Source organism: Lepidochelys kempii, chromosome 15 (assembly GCF_965140265.1).
Source record: "Lepidochelys kempii isolate rLepKem1 chromosome 15, rLepKem1.hap2, whole genome shotgun sequence".
Lineage (NCBI taxonomy): Eukaryota > Metazoa > Chordata > Testudines > Cheloniidae > Lepidochelys > Lepidochelys kempii.
The window spans coordinates 25,433,810-25,454,088 of NC_133270.1; the positions used below are offsets into that span (position 1 = coordinate 25,433,810).

General features: G+C 43.5%; 1 protein-coding gene across 8 annotated transcripts in view; it reads left to right on the forward strand.

Annotated features, from left to right (window-relative positions):
- Nucleotides 1–20,279, forward strand: part of PITPNM2 (phosphatidylinositol transfer protein membrane associated 2) — a 232,456-nt gene that overhangs the window by 171,870 nt on the left and 40,307 nt on the right. For all 8 annotated transcript variants that reach the window (XM_073313000.1, XM_073313003.1, XM_073313006.1 and 5 more), the window contains 7 exons: nt 5,243–5,338; nt 11,747–11,848; nt 12,973–13,043; nt 14,321–14,565; nt 15,086–15,275; nt 16,243–16,362; nt 17,388–17,599. In XM_073313000.1, the coding sequence (XP_073169101.1) occupies nt 5,243–5,338; nt 11,747–11,848; nt 12,973–13,043; nt 14,321–14,565; nt 15,086–15,275; nt 16,243–16,362; nt 17,388–17,599 (1,036 nt within the window). The remainder of the gene's footprint in view (nt 1–5,242; nt 5,339–11,746; nt 11,849–12,972; nt 13,044–14,320; nt 14,566–15,085; nt 15,276–16,242; nt 16,363–17,387; nt 17,600–20,279) is intronic.

Consider the following 20,279-nt stretch of genomic DNA (forward strand, 5'->3'; position numbering starts at 1 on the left):
ATCACTGAATACGCCTTGATCTGATTAATTGTTAGATTCCATGTCTCCTGCTTTGGATTTCTCTGAAATACAGTTAGTGACAGGCATAATCCTCCCTGGTCAGCGATACATGTTACTGCTTGTCGTTCATTTCCAAGGAGGGGGTTGGCTCCCAGGCTGCTGCAATGTAGTTTGCACAGCTAAGCACCATAATTGGCCTTTTGGGAAGATAACGCAGGTCATCACTGTCAGTGAAGAAAGAGGTGAATGACAGCTGTTGCATTTTGCTACTGTTGATGTCCTCTAACCATCATCCATGGCTAAGGAGATCAGATGCCACCATGGATCATATTTGTTACCTTTTAAATGCCGTGCAGGAAAAAATGTCCAAGAGGCTCCAATGAACCTAACTGAAGGACTCACTTCAGACCCATGAATCTCCCCTGTGCAGTAGGAAGTCATATTCTCTCAAGTGTCCTTTACTATAGACTCCTCATTTTCTTGAGCCACTCTTTGAAAAAGATGACTCCTGACATCTTAACTCAGTGTTTCTGTCAGGCACAAGTCACATCGAAGACAGTGGCAGGGTTTACAGTAGCAAAAAAGTTGTGTGTGTTTTGCAGTAGGTTAGCTATCTCACTGCAAAATCCTAGAGTGAAAATGTGGCCCATTGAAGTTCTTGGGGCCAGAATTCATCCCTTTGATGTAGTTGGGCGAAGTGAACCACACAAGACAACCTACAGTTCTTCTTAGAGTTGTGTCCCTGTGGGTGCTCCACTTTAGGTGTCTTGGTGCCCTGCGCTTCTAATTGGAGATTTATAGTAGCAGTGCCCCAGTTGGCTACACATGTGCGGCAGCCGTCTCACACCACTCTGAGCAGTTACCCTGCCTGTGCAGCCAACCGTCCCCCAGTTCCTTCTCTACCTCCTTTGGCTTTGGCCAGAATGACAGCAGCGCCTCTCAGCTTTCGATATTTCTTATTTCAGTTCTTTCCCGGTTAGTACCCTTTCTTTATTAATTTCTCCTTAAATTTTTCTTTACCATTAAAAAAACAAAAAAAATATTTCCTCTCCTAGTCCTCCCCTTTCCCCCGCCTCATGCGGGTAATTACCCAGCAATAAAAGAGGCATAAGAATGGAACTATTCCCATTCTTGCTTTCAACATAGCCTCTCAGACATGCCGGGCTCTCCAGGTTTCAAATGCTGTCTGACTTGCAGTCTGAAATGCCTGCCATCACTGTCTCCCCTAATCTGCAACAGGACTGTCCAGATTCTCACAGACAACTTGGCGACTATGTTTTATATAAATTGCCAAGGAGGGGCCTGATCTTATCCACTCTGTGCCAAAGCAGTTGCCTCTGGCAATGGTGCATCTACAACAACATAGGCATCATGACATTCTACCTGCCAGAATGCCACAGCAGACCAGCTAAACAGGAACTTTTCACAAACGCAGGAGTGGGAGATGGATCCCGCAATCCTAAAAACTATATTCAAACCATGCGGATTCCCCTCAATAGATCTTTTCGCAATGGCCCACAATGCCAAGAGCCTGCAGTACTGTTCCCGGGCCAGGCTGGGACACGACTCTCTGGGTGACGCCTTTCTTGTGAAATGGGAAGCCCCACTTTTGTATGTCTTCCCCCCAATTCCCCTTCTGAGCCGTGTCCTTCACAAGATCAAGCAAGACAAATCCAGAGTCATCCTCACTGCACCAACATGGCCCAGACAAACGTCGTTCCCGTACCTGAAACAGATGGTTGTGACACCACCATGAACCCTTTTCCTCATGCCTCGTTTGCTGACACAGGACACCTCCATCACCCCCAACATTTCAATACTCCATCGCAAGGCGTGGCTGATCTGTGGAGGACAGAACTTCAGACAGACTGTTCCAAGGAAGTACAAGACATACTACAGAACAGCCGACGGCTGACCACACGAAAGACATACGCACAGAAGTGAAAACGGTTCTGTACCTGGTGCCAGGAAAAGCAGATTATTCCACAATCGGCCCCACTACCCATCATCCTTGATTACATACTGACACTAAAAATAATCGTGACTATCTACTAGCTCATTCATAGTGCATCTAGCAGCCATCACCTCCTTCCACACTAAGGTGGACGGAGTCACCATCTTCACTCACCCACTAAGCACTTCCACCAGGGCTTAGAGAATAGGTATGCCACATTATGGGACCCGACTCCCATGTGGGATCTCAATCTCGTTCTCTGTGCCCTCATGGGCAAACCCTTTGAACCACTAGTGACCTACTCATTGTTGCACCTATCCATGAAGGTCGCCTTCCTAGTAGCTATCACATCAACAAGAAGGGTGGGAGAGCTGGGTGCCCTAATGGCTCACCCACCTTATACCACATTCCTCAAAGACAGAGTAATCCTACGACCACATCCTAAGTTCCTACCCAAGGTTGCCTCCCCCTTGCATCTCAACCAGCCCATTTACTTACCTGTATTTTCCTCAAACCGCATGCTGACAACAAGCGGCGTCCCTTCACACGCTGGATATCTGCAGAGCGCTAGTGTTCTATATAGACAGAACAAAAACATTTAGAAAATCATCTAGACTGTATCTACAACAGGACATTCCCAAGGTCAAACCAGCTCCAAGCAGAGATTTTCTAAGTGGATATCTACCTGTCTCCAATTATGTTACCAAAACTATGATCTGCAAGCTCCCTCTGGACTTCGCAGACATTCCACTAGAGTGCTGTCCATGTCGATAGCCTTTCTCAATAACGTATCCATCACGGACATTTGTAAAGCAGCTACCTGGGCATCAGCCCATACCTTTACCAAACACTGTTGCTGTGATGCACAATCAGCCGCAGACGCTCACTTTGGACTCTTGGTGCTCTCCACCGTACGTACATCAACTCCAAAGCCCCTCCCCTCCGCCGAGGGGCACCGCTCAACAGTCCCCTAAAGTGGAGCACCCATAGGAACACTCCTTGAAGAAGAAAAGGTTACTCACCTTGTGCAGTAGCTGAGGTTCTTCAAGATGGTAGTTCCTGTGAGTACTCCACTACCCCCTGCCCCCCCCACTTCGGAGTTTCGTGTTGATCCTTTGGGGTAGAGAAGGAACTGGGGGATGGTTGGCTACACACATGGGGTAACCACTCGGAGTGGCGCGAGATGGCTGCTGCGTGCATGGCCAACCAGGGCACTGCTACTACAAATTTCCGATTAGAAGTGCAGGGCGCCAAGACACCTAAAGTGGAGCACCCACAGGGACAACCATCTCGATGAACCTCAGTTACTCCACAAGGTGAGTAGCAATTGCTTCACTTGCTACACACTTACCTGGAGATAAAACTGCCACTTGCCTTGGCTATGCTGGGATTTTACAGTGACAGAGCCATCTCTTGTTAGCTATCTCCTTGTAAAAAACACACCATTTTTGTCCCCTGGTGTAGACATGGCCAATGGAAATTGCAGTTCTTCAGCATCTCTCAGGATTTCACTTTAACGGCTTTCACTGGTAGCAAAACATGATTTTTAAACTTCAGATTGGCATGGATTTTACTGGAAAAACTGATGAAAGGAGTGAATTGCAATGAGCTGGGAAATACGTCACGGAGATATTTTAATCCTCTTTCATGCTAGGTTTAAGAAACGGCAGCATATTCACATACATAAATGCGAAGAGCTGTCTGGATTTACAACTGCCTTTGACAAGAAAGAGTCCGGTGGCACCTTAAAGACTAACAGATTTATTTGAGCATAAGCTCTCGTGGAGGCCATGCATCTGAAGAAGTGAGGTTTTTACCCACGAAAGCTTATGCTCAAATAAATCTGTTAGTCTTTAAGGTGCCACCGGACTCCTTGTTGTTTTTGTGGATACAGACTAACACGGTTACCCCCTGATATTTGACGAGAAAGTAACTCTCTCTCTTTGTATGCAGATTTGATCCATTTTACACTGCCTAAGCAAGACCCCTGGTGTGAGTGGGGCTCTTGTCACCATCCCATATATTATTATGTGCTCTATTTTTAGAAACTAGCATGCGAGTGCATTTGACGTCATTCCAGTGTGATTTAGCTCGGCTATGCCAATCACACTGCTCGCTATTCCCAGAGGGGTGGATGGTGGGATAGTCGGGGGCTACAGAACCAACTAAGCTGTAATTAACTGCCTCTGCTCAGGGTCGCAGTGGTCTTATCACATGACAATTAGGAGGTAAAATTAGAATCGGAAGTATCTGACTCACATATTTAACCCTGTTACAGCAATAGCATAAATAGTTTTCATACAGCCATTACAATAACATGAGCCATTCAATGTCCTTTGTGTGCTAAATGAACATTTAACCCTGCTGTGTTACATTAGAATGCTGCTGCTGCTGCTACAGGTACTTTGTGTGTGCTCCCTGTTCTATAACATTGACTGGTGCACCACAATCATGAGTGAAACTGAGAGAATGAGAGCGAGAGCTGGTCTCTCTTGCTTCTTTGTGTATGATTTTCACTTTAGCTGACTTAGTATCTTGTGAAGAGCTCAGCTGAAAAGAGTTCACAGTAGCTAGTTTCTAAATTGCATTTTGAAAGCTAACGCCACAAAAGGTTTACTTAGCACAATGATCTTTGAAATAGAAAATGAAAGGGATCAAGTAGATGTAAGAAAAGGGAGGCAAACAGATGCTGAAGGAATTGTCATGTTCTCTTATTCTCACTGTATTAGTGTAAATCTGTCCATAGTGCACACTGAGAGCTTCCATAAAAATAGTTTGATCACATTTTATTTAAATCACCCCAGTTAAAGTTCAAATAGATCTCTGTTCCAATTGGTATGGAAGCAATTTCCTTCTAGAAAACAGATTATTTCTCTCCATGCTGTTCCATATAGTTTCCCATCTGAAAGTTAGTGGAAGCTGTAGCAGAAGGCTTACAAATCAGACTGTTTCCTTTTTAATTGCAAACTTTAAAAACAAAATGATTTTACACATCCTACTAATGGTTATAAATAGCTGCCGTTCAAAATAGCGTAAGTGTGATACAAACAGCTTGCTTTAATGTGGCAGCTTGCGGGCAGGTTATAACCACAGTAAGCAAACAGGACTTGTAAAGTGGTACATTGACATCACACCAGCATCACTGGAATATTGTGCCTTAATCTAACACTGCAGTGATAGACTTTCACAAGGTGCACATGACTATGTTCCTGTAGCGAAGACCATGTCAGGAACACTCTGCCTTGTTTATGTAGCTTTCCGCATATGCCTTTTTTTTGTTTTTTCCAGCAAGCCCCTCCCGCCATAGTATATCCGAGTGGAGGATGCAGAGCATTGCCAGAGATTCAGACGACAGCTCAGATGATGAATTCTTTGATGCACATGGTATGTGGAACCAAAATGGTGATCAGTTGTTTTATCTTCTTAAAGGGTGGAATTGGGAGGGGAGTAGGCAGTGAGACCACCTGCCTTGCTTGAAACTGTATTTTCTATTTAAGGGTTTTATGCAGCATTGATGTAATTCAGAGCAGCACCCAGCAGACTATTTCATTTAACTGGGCAATATTTAAAGTTTAATGTAATCTGTCTGATTATTTTTTAACATGAAATGATCTTGAGTTCTTTTAATGTATGGAACTTTGGGGTTTTTTTGGTGCGAATGCACCTGGGTAAAGTTCTGCAATTCTCTACACAAGCTGTGGATGTAACTCTTAATATTTCTGATTCAGCATGACTGAGTTTGTTTGTTTTCAAATAGCCAAGTGGTAAAGCTCATAACAAGTAGAGTCCTGTCTAAGTAAGAAGAGACCCTAGTCTGTCTTTAGTAATAGTCCTTTTTAACACCTTGTATGCCTGCACGAAGAAATGCAAAAGGGAGAGAAGGGAGATGTCAGAGTTCACCAGCATTGAAAGTTTTTTTTTTTCCTGTAAGAATTCCTGAAGTGTTTTACTTGTGGCACCTTAGAGACTAACCAATTTATTTGAGCATAAGCTTTCGTGAGCTACAGCTCACTTCATCAGTATGCATCCGATGAAGTGAGCTGTAGCTCCCGAAAGCTTATGCTCAAATAAATTGGTTAGTCTCTAAGGTGCCACAAGTACTCCTTTTCTTTTTGCGAATACAGACTAACACGGCTATTACTCTGAAACCTGAAGTGTTTTAGTGTGCTGTAGCTCTCTCCACATATTTTTATGTTCGCTGCTTGTATCTAAAAGGAGGATGCTCTGCTCTACAGGACTCATATTGTATATTTTACATATTTATTCAGTATATATTTGTTAAGCACTGACGGTGAGCTCAGCACTGGTACAAAGCACTAACTACCAAGACACCCTTCTCCAAACAGCCTTCCAATGATCATCTAACAAGCTGGCTAACCTGCACTGCCGGAGCTGGCAAATGGAGTTGCTGGTACCATTTTGTAAATAGTATTTCGTTCGTTATTGACCATAGCAAGTAGTACAGCTGAAGTGATGTACTCCAGAAAAGTTTTGATATCAAATATTACAAATATGCCCCAGATTCTCAGGCTTTCCTTCAAATGTTTTCTTGTGGGAAATAGCACGCTGCTATAGAGTAAGACTGCAGGTTTGTGCAGGCTAAGAGGCTGCTTTGAGTACAGGTTGGCTCAGGGTTGAAGTCCTAAGTGTCACTGGCCCAGAAGCCAGGGCTAACTTATTTTATGTGTCTTTATTTATTAACTTCTATAGTTCCTGTAACAACTGTACCTCAGGGCTTTATGATAGCAATATAAACATATGAATATAAGTGAGTCATCTAAACAAACTCATAGCTATCCACCATGCATTTTACCTTTTAATCGCTGACTGATAGAATCTAGAGATGGACAACATTTGCTTAAATCGTCTAGCTCATCTGCTGCAAATGAAAAATTCCTCCGTATTCTGCTTTGACTGCGTCCTATTCAGTCTAGGTTGAAATTTGCTTAATTTGATTGTTTTTTTTGTTCACAAATCGATGTTCTTGACAATGCATATTAAAGCTACTCTGGTTTTTTGGGTAGTGACAATCTGCTACACCCTTTATTGCAGACTAGACAGCTCTCTCATTAGACACCAACTGCACTGGATTTGTGAATATGGAATGAGTGTTTCTTACAGTAAATACTGTAAGAGAGGCTTGCTGGGCCAGTACCATGGAAACAAAGTGTCAATTGGGGTATGAGTCAATGATGAATTCAGCTCCTCATGAGTGCTTCCCGTATACATTCAGATTTCCTTGCTGAATAGTGAGTGTAATCTGAGCCTATAAAGATTTTTATCTTGTTAGACTTTCCACATGTTCTCAGTCACTGGCATGTTCTGGTAAGGAGAGTTAAAAATACAGTAATATCTATACTGTAATAAATTATAATAGGAGTAATGTCATATTTGGTGATCATTTAAGCAGCAGTAAGACCTATAATTAAACCTCTCAAGGAAATGAGTTCAATATTTAGATTAAGTTGCTGGAGAAGCTTTGAATTTAATCTCCCCCTTTTTGTTCTGTCTGTTTGACACACACGATTTCTCTGGTGTATTCCCGTTGGCAGAGGTATCATGTGGTGTTACCTGTTCGTTCATTCTCTCTGTGCAGTGAAATCAGATCAACTCAAGTTTTATTCGGGTTGGAAGAATTAAATGGCATGCTGACATTACCATTTCCAGGTCGCTATCTTTTATGGTTGAAGTGTTATTAAAAGCACTAAAAATAAACAGTCTTTGCGCAGCAGTGCATTCAACCCCCTTTATATAACTCTTAGCTATTTATCAGATTTTCTGAAAAGAATAGGGTTTCAAAATCTTTTTGTTCCTGATCCAAAGAACCTTGTAACTAATGGTCTTATTAGTAGCTGTAAAGCAACAAAAAAAAGAGAACCTTAGCCTGTGAATCTGAAGGTTATAGCTTTTACATCTTGGAGATAGCTGAAATTGCAGTCATTTTTATGTTTATAACTCTTCGTTAAATTTACCTCTTCAGGAAAAAAAATCGCTAAGCCTGGAACGATAAATACAATTAAAACACAATTAACCTTCAGTGATAAATATGATTTCAAATCAGGATTACATAAAAGCTGAACAAAAGCAGTGTTTTATGTGCAGATTTGAGGGGTCATTAATTGGTTTCTCTGCAGTGTCAGAGGGAAGAGTGCCCAAAAGTCAAAGATGGTCTGCTAAAGAATTGGCCTCTGACTGTGGGCAGTCTACAGGGAGGGGGTTTTGTTAGATGAAAGAAGAGTTTTAGAGTAATGATATTGATACAGTGCCTGTCATCTGACAAGCTCGCTATGCTTAACAAATAGTAATTTAATGAAGGTGAAAGTTGTATGAGGCATAATGTTACACACTCTCTAGTAACACAGATTCTAATGCTCTTCAAAGACACATTTGCTTTGCTGCTATGTCTCCTGAGTCTGGACAAGAAATACTAATGAAGTCACTTAATAACTGTGTTTAATTAAACCTGTCCCTGCAGATAGCTGTGCTTGACTGAATAATGGTGATAGCTCGTAGGAAGATAACTGGTGCACCGCAAATCCAATAGTCTTTCATACATTTCCATTTGAGAATTCTAATACTTTTAATAGAGCAGATTTTGCTGGTGGGTTTTTACTAAGTTCCACTCTGCAGTGTAGGAGAAACAAATATTTAATATGCTCCAGCTTCCAAGTCTCAAAACTGAAAAAAGAAAAAATCACTTAACTTCCTGGCTAGCAGTCAGGCAGGTGTGTCAATAGGGGTGTTATACAGTTAAGTCTGTTTGTTTGCCAGACTTGGCATTTTTCAAAGGTGATTTGAAATAATTTTTCACTTGCTAAGACATGAGCTCAGAGTTCTGAGCAAACTATGATGTCATTATTACATACATCAAACATTTATAGGAGCCTAACACCATACTATCAGAGAGCACTTTACCCAGCTTAAAATTGCATCCAAGACCTTGTCCAGGAATGAGGAGCCATTGCACTATTCCCTCTTTTAGCTCACGTGCTTACAATCTAGAGAACAGAGTGACACCATTGGGTGGGTCTACACATTTAACTTTTGCCAGTACAGGAATGTTGGCAAGGGGTGCAATTTTTTAACAACATGTTTGTATCGGTAAAGCCCTAGTAGTTATACCAGCAAAAATAATTGCTTTACCTGTATAGCTTATTTCATTCAGGGATATAAGCACTCTTTTGCCAGTATAAGCTGCGTATAGTCTAGGTGAGTTTGTCAATATAGCTATCCTGGCAAATCTGTTCTAGTATAGACTAGGCCTGGTGCCCGGGATTTCTAGCCCATGGTCAGTATAAAGTGGAAAGCCTGTGCAAAGTGGGTGTTTTGTTGCTCTTCCTAAATGTGACCAGGTTCAGGCTTAGATTTATTCAAATTTATTAATGCCCAAAATAGCCTAGGGAATTAAGTTTGCTTTATTCCTTTTAGGTACTTTGGTGTTAAAAATAATGATACTTAGCACCCTTTAATCCAAAGATCTCAGAGCTAGACAAACAAGGCAGCTAAGCTTCCTAACTCCTCTGGGAGATATGTATGACAAATGTAGGGATTGCTGCACCCACTCCTGAAATGCAGCAACTCCTGAAGTGGATCATGGTGCCTATTTATTATTTGTATTTCTGTAGCACGTAGGAGCCTTACTCATGGGCCAGGACTCCCACTGTATTACATTCCGTACAAACACAGAACAAAAAAGATGGTCCTTGCTCCAAAGTGCTAACCATATTAGTATAAGACAAGAGACAGCAACAGATGGATACAGGCAGACAGGGAGCACAAAGAAACAATGGGTATGACTACCCTACGGCAGAAAAAAAACTTACTTCAGCGAGTCTCCGTGGCTGGGTTACCTGACTTGGGCTTGCAGGGCTAAAAATAACAGTGTAGACATTCCAGCTCGGGCTGGTGGCCAGGCTCTGAAACCCAGTGAGGGGGAGGGTCTCAGAGCCTGGGCTCCCACCTGAGCATCTACACTGCTATCTTTAGCCCCCCAGTATCAGCCCCTTGAGACTAATTCAGCTGACCTGGGCTCTGAGACTTGCTGGCATGAGCTTTATTTGGTCTGTGTAGACGTACCTGATGAGTCTGTGTCAGTCAGTACGATGGGCAGTGGTCTCAGCCCTCCAGCCCTCATCAGGTTGTTTTTGGAGGCATCATGGCAAAGGAGAGTTTAGATGGATGATAGTGAATTAGTTTTGTGGGTGTTTATGGGGAGCTCCTCCCAAGCTTGAGTACAGGCGTGGGAGAAAGCACGAAGGTGCTTGTTAGAAAATGTAACAAATGGGCAATGGAGGCTGATCAGAGATGAGAGTCAACGTTGTGATAGTGAAAGAGAGGTGGTAGGCCAAGAGGGGATAGGCCATCAAGGGCCTTGAAAGTGAAGACCAGAGCTTATGTTTGATGCAGCAGACAAGGGGGGTCAGTGGAGGGATGCAAAGAGAAGGTTGACATGGTCAAAACAATGGGCTAAGAAAACTGTTTGCAACAGCATTCTCAGTGGATAAGAGGGGGGCAAGATTGCGTTTGTCAAGGCCAAAGAGAAGGATGTTGCAGTATTCAAGACGCAAGATGGTGAAGGCTTGTATGAGAGAGTTAACTGTGTGGATGGATAAGAAAGTCTGTGTCTTAGAGATGTTATGCAGGAAAAATTGGCAAGATTTAGACACTCCCTGTATTTGAGGACCTAGAGAGAGATCCAAGTTGAAGATGGTGCCCGCTGTACAAGCGTGAGTGTCAGTCAGTATGATGATGGTGTCCACAGTGATCGAGAAGGGAGATAGCAAGGAGGGCTGGAGAGGGGGGGATCAGGAGCTCTGTTTTAGGCACATTGAGCTTGAGCTGGTGGCTACATGACCACAAGGAGATGTCAGCGAGACAAGCCAAGGTTTTAGTTTGGACAGAAGGAGACAGGTCTGAAGTAGTAGGGGTAAATCAGTGAGGCTTTTTAAAATCATACAGCACTGTTTACAATATAGTTTAGGACAGAAAACGTGTCAAGGAAAACACCAACACTTGGATTCTAACAACTAACAAGAATTTAAATCTACTTATACATATTTCAGAGCTATACACAGATTACTTGTATACTCTGGTGATTAACTTAAACATCTTTTCTTTTGTATTTAAAATGCATTTTGCTCTCACTGTCCTGAGAGCTGGTGTCTGTATAAGATTCCAGGATAGTCACTCTCTGTGTGTCGCTCTGAAGCCTAGAAGGTCTATTGAGTCAATGTGAAGCAATGGAGACAGCTAGAAGAGGATTGAGAACTCTTTTTGTTTAGAATATCACCAGGTTCAATCATCACTGAGATTTGTGATATGTTACCATCCAGTGTTTAAGTCTTCAGCCATTTTGACTTTACAAATTGTATCTGTGCTTCGTACAGCTACAGTACATGTATCTATGCCATGCCAAGAATCCTAGACCATTGTCATACCAGAGGTAACTCAGCCAGTCACCATCCTTACTCTGCAGCTAATTTGCATGTTTTATGCAATTTTATGCAAATTTAACCAATTTTATGGTTACATGAGGGAGACTGCACAGGTGGTGGGTTTCGTGGCCCAACTGCCAGATCCACGTGACAGCACGAGCATTCAGCTATTAGTAGATTATACAAATACATTTAAACATTATCTTGCCTCAAATTGCAATGAGGTTACACAGAATTAATAAAGGTATTCTTTTATTTATAGACATGCTGTATTTTTGTAATGTGTGTATGTGCGTGCATACACACGTCTGCACATACATATACAAGTGTATCAAAAATATTTTTTCTGTCTTTAAAGAGGACTTTTCTGACAACGAAGAGGGGTTCCCGAAAGAAATCACCAAATGGAGTTCCAACGATCTCATGGATAAAATTGGAAGTTCTGAATGCGATGTCCAGGGTAATTTATTTCTTTTTACTTCACACTGTACATAGCATTTCTTACAGTCACTTAATTTAATCTTCATGACCAGCCTCTAAAGAAGATAAAATTTGTTACCCCCATTTTACAGCTGGAGAAACTGAGGCAGAGAGAAGTGACTTGCCCAAGGCCCTGGAGAGATTCAGTGTCCAAGCAGGAGTTAGGAATAGGGAGATCTTGTCTTTCAGACTCTCTCTCTCACGTTCCATTTCAGTTTGATTTCTTACTATAACAAAAGCAATTATCTGATAAAATGATTAAATGCTGTGGTGTGGTCTTAAATCACCCATACATTCCTCAGACTTCTTAACCCCTTCTTCTTCCTTGCTCCCTCCCCACACAACAGGGGTTTCTGTTAGGAGAAGGTTTAGCCTTCTCACCTGTATCCTCCTCATCTGATAACATCTTCCTCTTTAAGCCTTCTTGAAGTGCTGAAAGGAAATTGACTCATCAAGTTAGACTGATTCATCCAGTGATATGGGTGTGGTGAAGATTACACTTGGGCTTTCTTGAGTCAAGTAAATCCACGCATGCAGGAGCAGGTCAAACCCCATTCCCTTGTTAGAGTTCAAATAGCCTCTTCCATGCTCCTGTGCAGCTGATGGTTTCTAACAGCTGTGCCAGGGTATCTCCCACTGCCGCTCTTTAGTTGCTTGAGAAGAACAGTTATCTCCTTGATGAAGAGACATGTGGCCAAATTTAGACTGTTGTTAGCAATTTGCAATTCCATTTCCTTCAGTGGGCTCCTGCCTGCTCACACCAAATCTGAATTGTGCCCCTTTTTTTCAAAATATGGGCTGTGTCCTCAGTTCTACAGCTGGATATCCTTTAGAAAAACCTTCATGTTAAAAAAGAGAGAACTACTAGGACATTTAATGATGGCGTAGCTCATGGGTTCTCAGCTTGGGAGGTGACCAAAAAGTGTTGGGATCACACATACCCCATCTTTCCCAAATTGCTAAATGGGAGAGGTAATCTGAGTAGGTGGGAGGTGGATCTTGATGTTGAAAAAATTGAGAACCACAGCCAGTGCCATCATTTATATAGCTGCTGTATAGAATGGAGTCTGGCTGTACTTATATTAGAAACCTCTTTAATTCCAGATGACTTGTATCATGAAACATCAACAGAGTACCATGTTGGTTCCAGTGTGGAAAGGCTAAGCATCATAGAGGTAAGCATTTAGATTGCATCAAATTAAAATCCCCTATTTGTTTAGAGAATGTAGCTGGTGAAGTGATGGAGTAAATAGCGAACTTCATTGCTGCAGATGTTTTTTATGTGTCCCTTGTGGCATCTCTGTGTCATGGAGCTAGTTCATGACCATGCTTACACAGTTACTTCATTAAGGTACCTACCTATGGAATATTGTTAACCACACATAAAAAACTACAAAGCTTGTGAATGGCAATCAATAAGTTCCTCAGCTGAAAGAACAAATGATGTACCCTTGAACTAGCCTAGCAGCAAATATATTCAGAAGTAGCTGTCAATGCACTGTTCAAAACCCTGTTTGAAAATCATTTTCAAACTTGGTTACAGAGATGGATCCAAATCTGAGCCCCAGATACAAACAGCCCTGATGTACTGAGAAGTTGTGAGCTCTTTGTGATTCAGGCTCATCTTTCGTTGTAGCACAAAGTGGAGCAGGGATTTTTATTCCTCCCTCTAGAGAGACATGCAAGCTCAAATCACATTATGGACAAATCCTCCCCACCCCCCACCAAAAACCCTCTAGATTTGTTCCAAAATTAACATGCGCAGAAATGAGGTGGAAAACCAATCGAGTGAGGGTGTAATAGAGTAATTCTAAAATCTGTTAATTGTTCCTTATTGGGAGGAGCCATGTTTTTATTTTACAAGTTTAACAAGTCTTAATTATCCAAGTGTAGTTGTATTTCCAGAAACATGTCTTGAAGTAATTTTCTAGGGCTTGATCGGATTAAAGAATCCAAAGAGCCCTCTCCACCCCTAAGCTAGTCAGAAATTCCTTGGGTGTGCTTACCTTACCTTTACGACCAGAAGTCATTGAACTTGACAGGAAAGGAGCTTACAGGTGACTGCTGATAAGCCTCCGGGTTATTCATGGCATCTCAGAACTACACGGGGAAGAACTACACACATAAAACATTTATTACTGAAAGAAGAAAGAATCAATTTTCTTTAAAGATACCCTCACTACGGGAGTCCTTCTTGGGCTTGAAATCCCCACAGTTGTGTATCTTGAAGTGCACCAATTACAGTTGTATGGACAATGTATGTGTTTTGTTGCTATTGGGTAGGAATTGGCCTGTCCCCTGGAGGTGCCTGTATTTCAGGGGCAGTGTTGTAAGTATGTTGTGAAGGGCTGTAGAAGAGAAGGTGCTAAATAAACATAGTGTTGTTGGGGCAAATACCAAAGGCTTGGGGGAAACAAGTACTTTCACTATATTTTGTTTCATTTCCTTTTAGGATGAATCAGTGCAGCCATTAATGCAGCCAAGCAAAATCCACGTCCTAATCTTGGTACTACATGGAGGAAACATCCTGGATACAGGAAGTGGTGATCAGAATTCTAAACAAGGAGATGTCAATACTATCACAACAGTGTTTGATACAGTCATGAGGGTACATTACCCAGCTGCTCTTGGACACATTGCAGTCAAGCTAGTCTCTTGCCCAGCCATCTGCTCAGAAGCCTTTTCACTGGTATCCAAGTAAGTTAGTGCTCCTTTATCTTGGAGAGGGGTACATTTGTAAAATTTTACTCTGTTGTAGTGCATCTATAATCAACACTATGGGGTATGCTCTGTCCTTGTTGAGGATGCTCAATATTGATGAGAGCTGTCCACACACTTTGAGAGCGCACTTTATTAATTAACTAGCAAGACTTCAAGCCTCAATTTTATACATGGCTGTAATGAATACAATAGCAGTGCAGCTGGAGTTCTGTGATTGATTTACTCAAACTAGTCAGATAAGTACTTAAACTTGAATTTACAGAGTTGTTGTCCAAGGGTCATTCTGACTGTGTGTGTTCTCTGAAGGTTTAGGTTTAAGGGGTAAAGAAGTGTATTTTCCCCCAGCCCAAGAGCATTTCTACCAGCAAGAGAACACACAGCTTTTGTACTTTGAGATTTTTTTTTTTTTATGATCTGAAACATTGATTGTGCTGGCTGCAAATGATGAACTCATATTGCAAGCCTCTGTGTCTTTTATCTCCTCTCCTATATTCAGCCTCAGCCCTTACAGTTATGATGAAGGATGCCTCTCCAATAGTCAGGATCACATTCCACTCGCTGCGCTTCCTCTGCTAGCAACATCATCCCCACAATATCAGGAGGCGGTAGCCACGGTGATTTTGAGAGCCAATCAAGCCTACAGTGAGTTCATTAAATCAGAAGAAGGCACATCATTTACTGGCCAGGTGGGTAAGCAGTTTTAGAACAATAAAATGAAGAGCAAACAAGGCCATTTCCCTCTGAATCTCTTGGAAGAGTTGGAAAAGTTTGACAATGCTGGGCTAATTTATGAAAATGTTTTCTTGGGCTTCTTGTTTTGTTTTTAAGATAAAGATTTTCCCTTATTTTACATTGTTCTTATTGGAGATTCATTTTTATAAGAAGAAAATGCAAATTAGAGCTAAGAAATTTAACTGTAAACATGTGAAGCTTAAACGAAAGACACCATAGGTGTGATGTGTCTCTCCAAATGAGGTGTAAGAAATGCTCTTTATCTGTTTTAGGTACTCCTCTGGCCCCCATTACCGTAACATCTGAGCTCCTCACAGTCTTTAATGTATTTATCCTCACAACGCCCCAGGAGATAGGGCAGTGCTGTTGTCCCCACTGGAGTTCTACAGCCTCCAGACAAGGAACTGAGGCACTGAGAGGCTAAGTGACTTTGCCCAAGGTTGAACACAAAGTTTGTGAGAATTGAATCTGGGCCTCCTGAAACCCAGGGTGGTGCCTTAACCACTGGACTGTCTTTCCTTGCCATGTATCACAAGTGCTTCTGCCTCTCCCCACCTTTTATAATCAGGGTTTTGACGACCTCCCATATGGGAAGAAATTATCTCAGATCCTGCCTCAAGCCAGATCTGCTCCATAGCTGGAAACCTTCCAGAGTACCTCATAGCCTGGTATAGAGTAACTGCTGACCCAGAACTCACCCATCTGAGACATGATGGTCAATAATTCCATAACTGCTTGGGCTAGCGAGGACTCCTAGGTACATATTATGTGATTAAGCAGTGATGCTGATAAATACATGAAGGATCTCATGTTCCCCATTTTCTGGGCTTACATCCTTTATTCCTTTAGCTAGTATTTCTGTGAATTCAAAGTGAGCGGGATCATTTTGGGTTTTTTTCCCACCTCTGGTTTCTCTTTCAGGTCTGTTTGGTAGGGGACTGCGTAGGAGGAATCCTGGGATTTGATGCCTTATGTTACAGCAATCAGAGTGTGTCTGAGAGCCAAAACAGCAGCCGACGAGGGAGTATTGTGAGTGTGCAGGTAATGCAGCCTACTAGAAACCAGTCAGGATAACTGTGTTGGCCACAGAACTTCCCTGTCCTTCCAGAGCTCCAGACGGAAGGGAGGGCTCCATGTTTAATCCTTCCCTCTTCCACCTCCAGTCATCCCCCTCTGCCCAGGACATAGGCACTATGGAGGAGGACTGGTTAGGACTCTGTCAGTGATGCCCTAATATCAGCAATAGTCACCACTGCTAATGTCAGGTTTCAGAGTAACAGCCGTGTTAGTCTGTATTCGCAAAAAGAAAAGGAGTACATGTGGCACCTTAGAGACTAACCAATTTATTTGAGCATAAGCTTTCGTGAGCTACAGCATGCATCCGATGAAGTGAGCTGTAGCTCATGAAAGCTTATGCTCAAATAAATTGGTTAGTCTCTAAGGTGCCACAAGTACTCCTTTTCTTCTCACTGCTAATGTGGTTGTCAAAGCATAAGAATGTATTTTAGAAAACATGGACTGTTTCTAATGTATTTAGGGCTTTCGTCAGAAAGAACAAAGCTCCATTTTCCAGTTTCATGGAGGGAGTGTGCACACTGGGGTGTGTGCTTGTGTCACGACTTTTGGGGTAGGCTTTGCCCAACCCTGCTGTTTTGTATTGTACACCCGCCTAGTGACTATAGAAATGTTGTTTGGTTTTAGGTTTCAATACCAGAAATCCCATATGAAGCTAGTTTTTTTTAGTATACTTGTCAAGTGAAAATTCATCACAGACTAGGATGTTCTGAGTAATGTTGCTCAGGACCATCAAACCTCCTATTCTCCCAGATGGTGTGAGTGGAGCTTCAAGTTGCTAGTGTCCTTTTTAAGTTTTTCAGTTGCACTCCGAGGTAGGTAAAGTAGAAAAATTCCTGGAGTCCACTTAGATAGGTGTGTTAGGAAATGGAGAGATTAGGTAGATTTGAACTGGAACAAATGAGGAGGCAGTGCGGTTATTTGAAGAGAGAGGGTCTAATGTGGTTGCACTTCTGACTTGTTGCCTGATGCCTGTGTACTTCAAATCCTAGGACACTGACCTCCTGTCTCCTGGAATAATTGTGAACAACAGTTATTGTTCCAGTGGCTCCAACCTGGAGGCTAGCAGACACCTCAGCAGAAGCAACATTGATATTCCTCGTAGCAACGGAGAGGATCCAAAGAAGCAGCTACCCCGAAAAAGGAGTGATTCATCAACCTACGAAATGGACACAATAAAGCAACATCAGGCATTCCTTTCAAGGTAAGGTTTCAAAGGAAAGGTGAGTCAGGAATCCCCGGGGGCAAGAGAGACGCCCGTGTGCAGTTTTAATGTTGTTTTGTAACCCCGGGGATGGCAAGGATGAGGAATGTTGCTGAAGAATATCAGAGGTGTTCAGATTCCATTGGCAAGTGTGGGCTTTGCAGAGGAATTACCAGCAGCATTCTACGATACTGTGTGATTGGGGGGACAAAATTACCCATGAGTTGCTGCTGTGCTGCACCCATGTTACAGTGAGGGTAAAATGGCCACACAAGAGTAGCAAGAGGTTGGTGGTTATTTTTTTTGCCATGTTACTGCAGCAGGATGGAGCAAATGGAGCAGGGGTGGCCAACCTGAGCCTGAGAAGAAGCCAGAATTTAACAATGTGCATTGCCAAAAAGCCACAGTAATACGTCAGCAGCCCCCCATCAGCTTCCCCCGCCGTTCTCAGCACTTCCTACCCACTGGCAATCCTGCCGATCAATGCCTCCCCCTCCTTCCCTGCACCTCCCGATCAGGTGCGGGGAAGGAGGGGGAGGCGCTGATGGTGTGCAGGAGGCTCTGGGGTGGGGGCGGGAAATGAGGGCACTGCAGGCTCAGGGGAGGGGGCAGGAAGGGATGGAGCGGGGGCAGGGCCTGTGGCAGAGCCAGGGGATGAGCAGTGAGCACCCCGTGGCACATTGGAAAGTTGGCACCTGTAGCTCCAGCCCCAGAGTCGGTGCCTATACACGGAGCCGCATATTAACTTCTGAAGAGCCGCATGTGGCTCCAGAGCCACAGGTTGGCCATTCCTGAAATAGAGTGTCTGTAACCAGTGCAGCTACGGACAAGGCAAGAGAACTTAGAGTCAAATGTCATTTTAAATTTAGTCATCTATCAAAATTGATCCTGACCTGGCTGGCCTGTTGGTCAGAGAGATGGGCCCGAGCCATCTGTTATGAGTATCCCTAAACACTGGGATATTTGAGGATGGATATGAACGCTGACCCTGGGCCCTTCCCAGGTTCATAGGGCCCTTCGCTGCTATTCTGGAGACACAAGTTCAGGGCAGTAGTCCCTTGCTCCCAGGCCATGGGGTTTGGGATGCTCTAGGTGCAGCACTACAGTCCCCAGAATTGCTCAGCTTTGTCCAATACTGACCCTGACCTTGTTTAAGGAGCAGCATTGACTGGTCTGAAGGGTGGTTCCAGCCAAGCCTTCTTGCCTGGAGGTGAGTGGGAGGAGCCCAGGGCCTCGCATGTCAAGCAGGGAGATGAGGGATCCTCATGGATCTGCCAGAGATGCAGTGGAAACCTGGGAGAAGAAATGAGATGATCATGGGTCCTAAAAGAACAGAATCCTATGCATTAGAGATGGAAGAGACCAATTAGTTCCCATCCAGGATGTCCCCAGTTAATGCAGGAGTGTCCTTGACAGGTTACTCAGGATATGTCTGTGCTACAAAATTAGGTCAATTTTTATAGAAGTTGATTTTTCAGAAGTGGTTTTATACAGTAGATTGCATGCATCCCCACAAAGCACAGTAAGTTGGCGGAGTGCGTCCACAGTACCGTGGCTAGCGTCGACTTTCGGAGCTGTGCACTGTGGGTAGCGTTCCCACAGTCTCCACAGCCCACTGGAATTCTGGGTTGAGCTCCCAATGCCTGATGGGGCAAAAACATTGTTGCGGGTGGTTTTGGGTACATGTCGTCAGTCGTCCCCCCACTCCCTCCGTGAAAGCAACGGCAGACAATCGTTTCGCGGCTTTTTTTTCTGGGTTAACCACGCAGATGCCATAGCACTGCAAGCTGGAGCCTGCTCATCTCACCATCACCACTGCTGTTGCGGGCAAGTCTACTGTGGGGGCTGCTGTGATCCAAGTAGCCAATGCAATCATTGACGTTCTGTTATCAAGGGTAGTGACTCTGGGAAATGTGCGGGCCTTTTTAGATTTTAGGTGCATCATATTCCTGTCCTTTGTCGCTGGTGAAGAAATCTTGCAGCCATACATTCCACATGTAACAGCTCCAGAGCTCTTGCTCTTTTGCCTTGGCCACACAGCAGCCGCTCCTGGGTGCCTTCGCATCAATGGTGAACGGCTCCACCGCTTCTGCTGCAACTCTGCTATCCTGATCTCCTGCGAGCTGGAGGCTTCTGCCTCAGGCTGCTTTCCTAACCGGCAGCACCGCGCGGTCGCATCTACCTCAGCCTACCCCTTGCTCCCATGTCTCATGAAGCCTGGACAGTAGTAAGGAGCAGTTCAACTATAGGCTGAGCAAGTGCAGAATGGTGGTAGAATGTGCCTTTGGACGTTTAAAAGCTCGCTGGCGCTGTTGGTCAGACCTCAGCGCAACCAACATTCCCATTGTTATTGCTGCTTGCTGTGTGCTCCATAATATCTGTGAGAGTAAGGGGAGACGTTATGGTGGGGTGGGAGGATGAGGCAAATTGCCTGGTGTCCGATTTTTAGCAGCCAGACACCAATTAGAAGAGTACAGCAAGGCGCGCTGCGCATCACAGAGACTTTGAAAACCAGTTTCATGACTGGCCAGGCTACGGTGTGACAGTTGTGTGTATTTCTCCTTCACGCAAACCCGCCCTCTTTGTTGATTTTAATTCCCTGTAAGCCAACCAACCTCCCCACTTTGAAATAAAGTAACTATTGTTTTGAAACCATGCATGCTTTCTTTATTAATTAAAA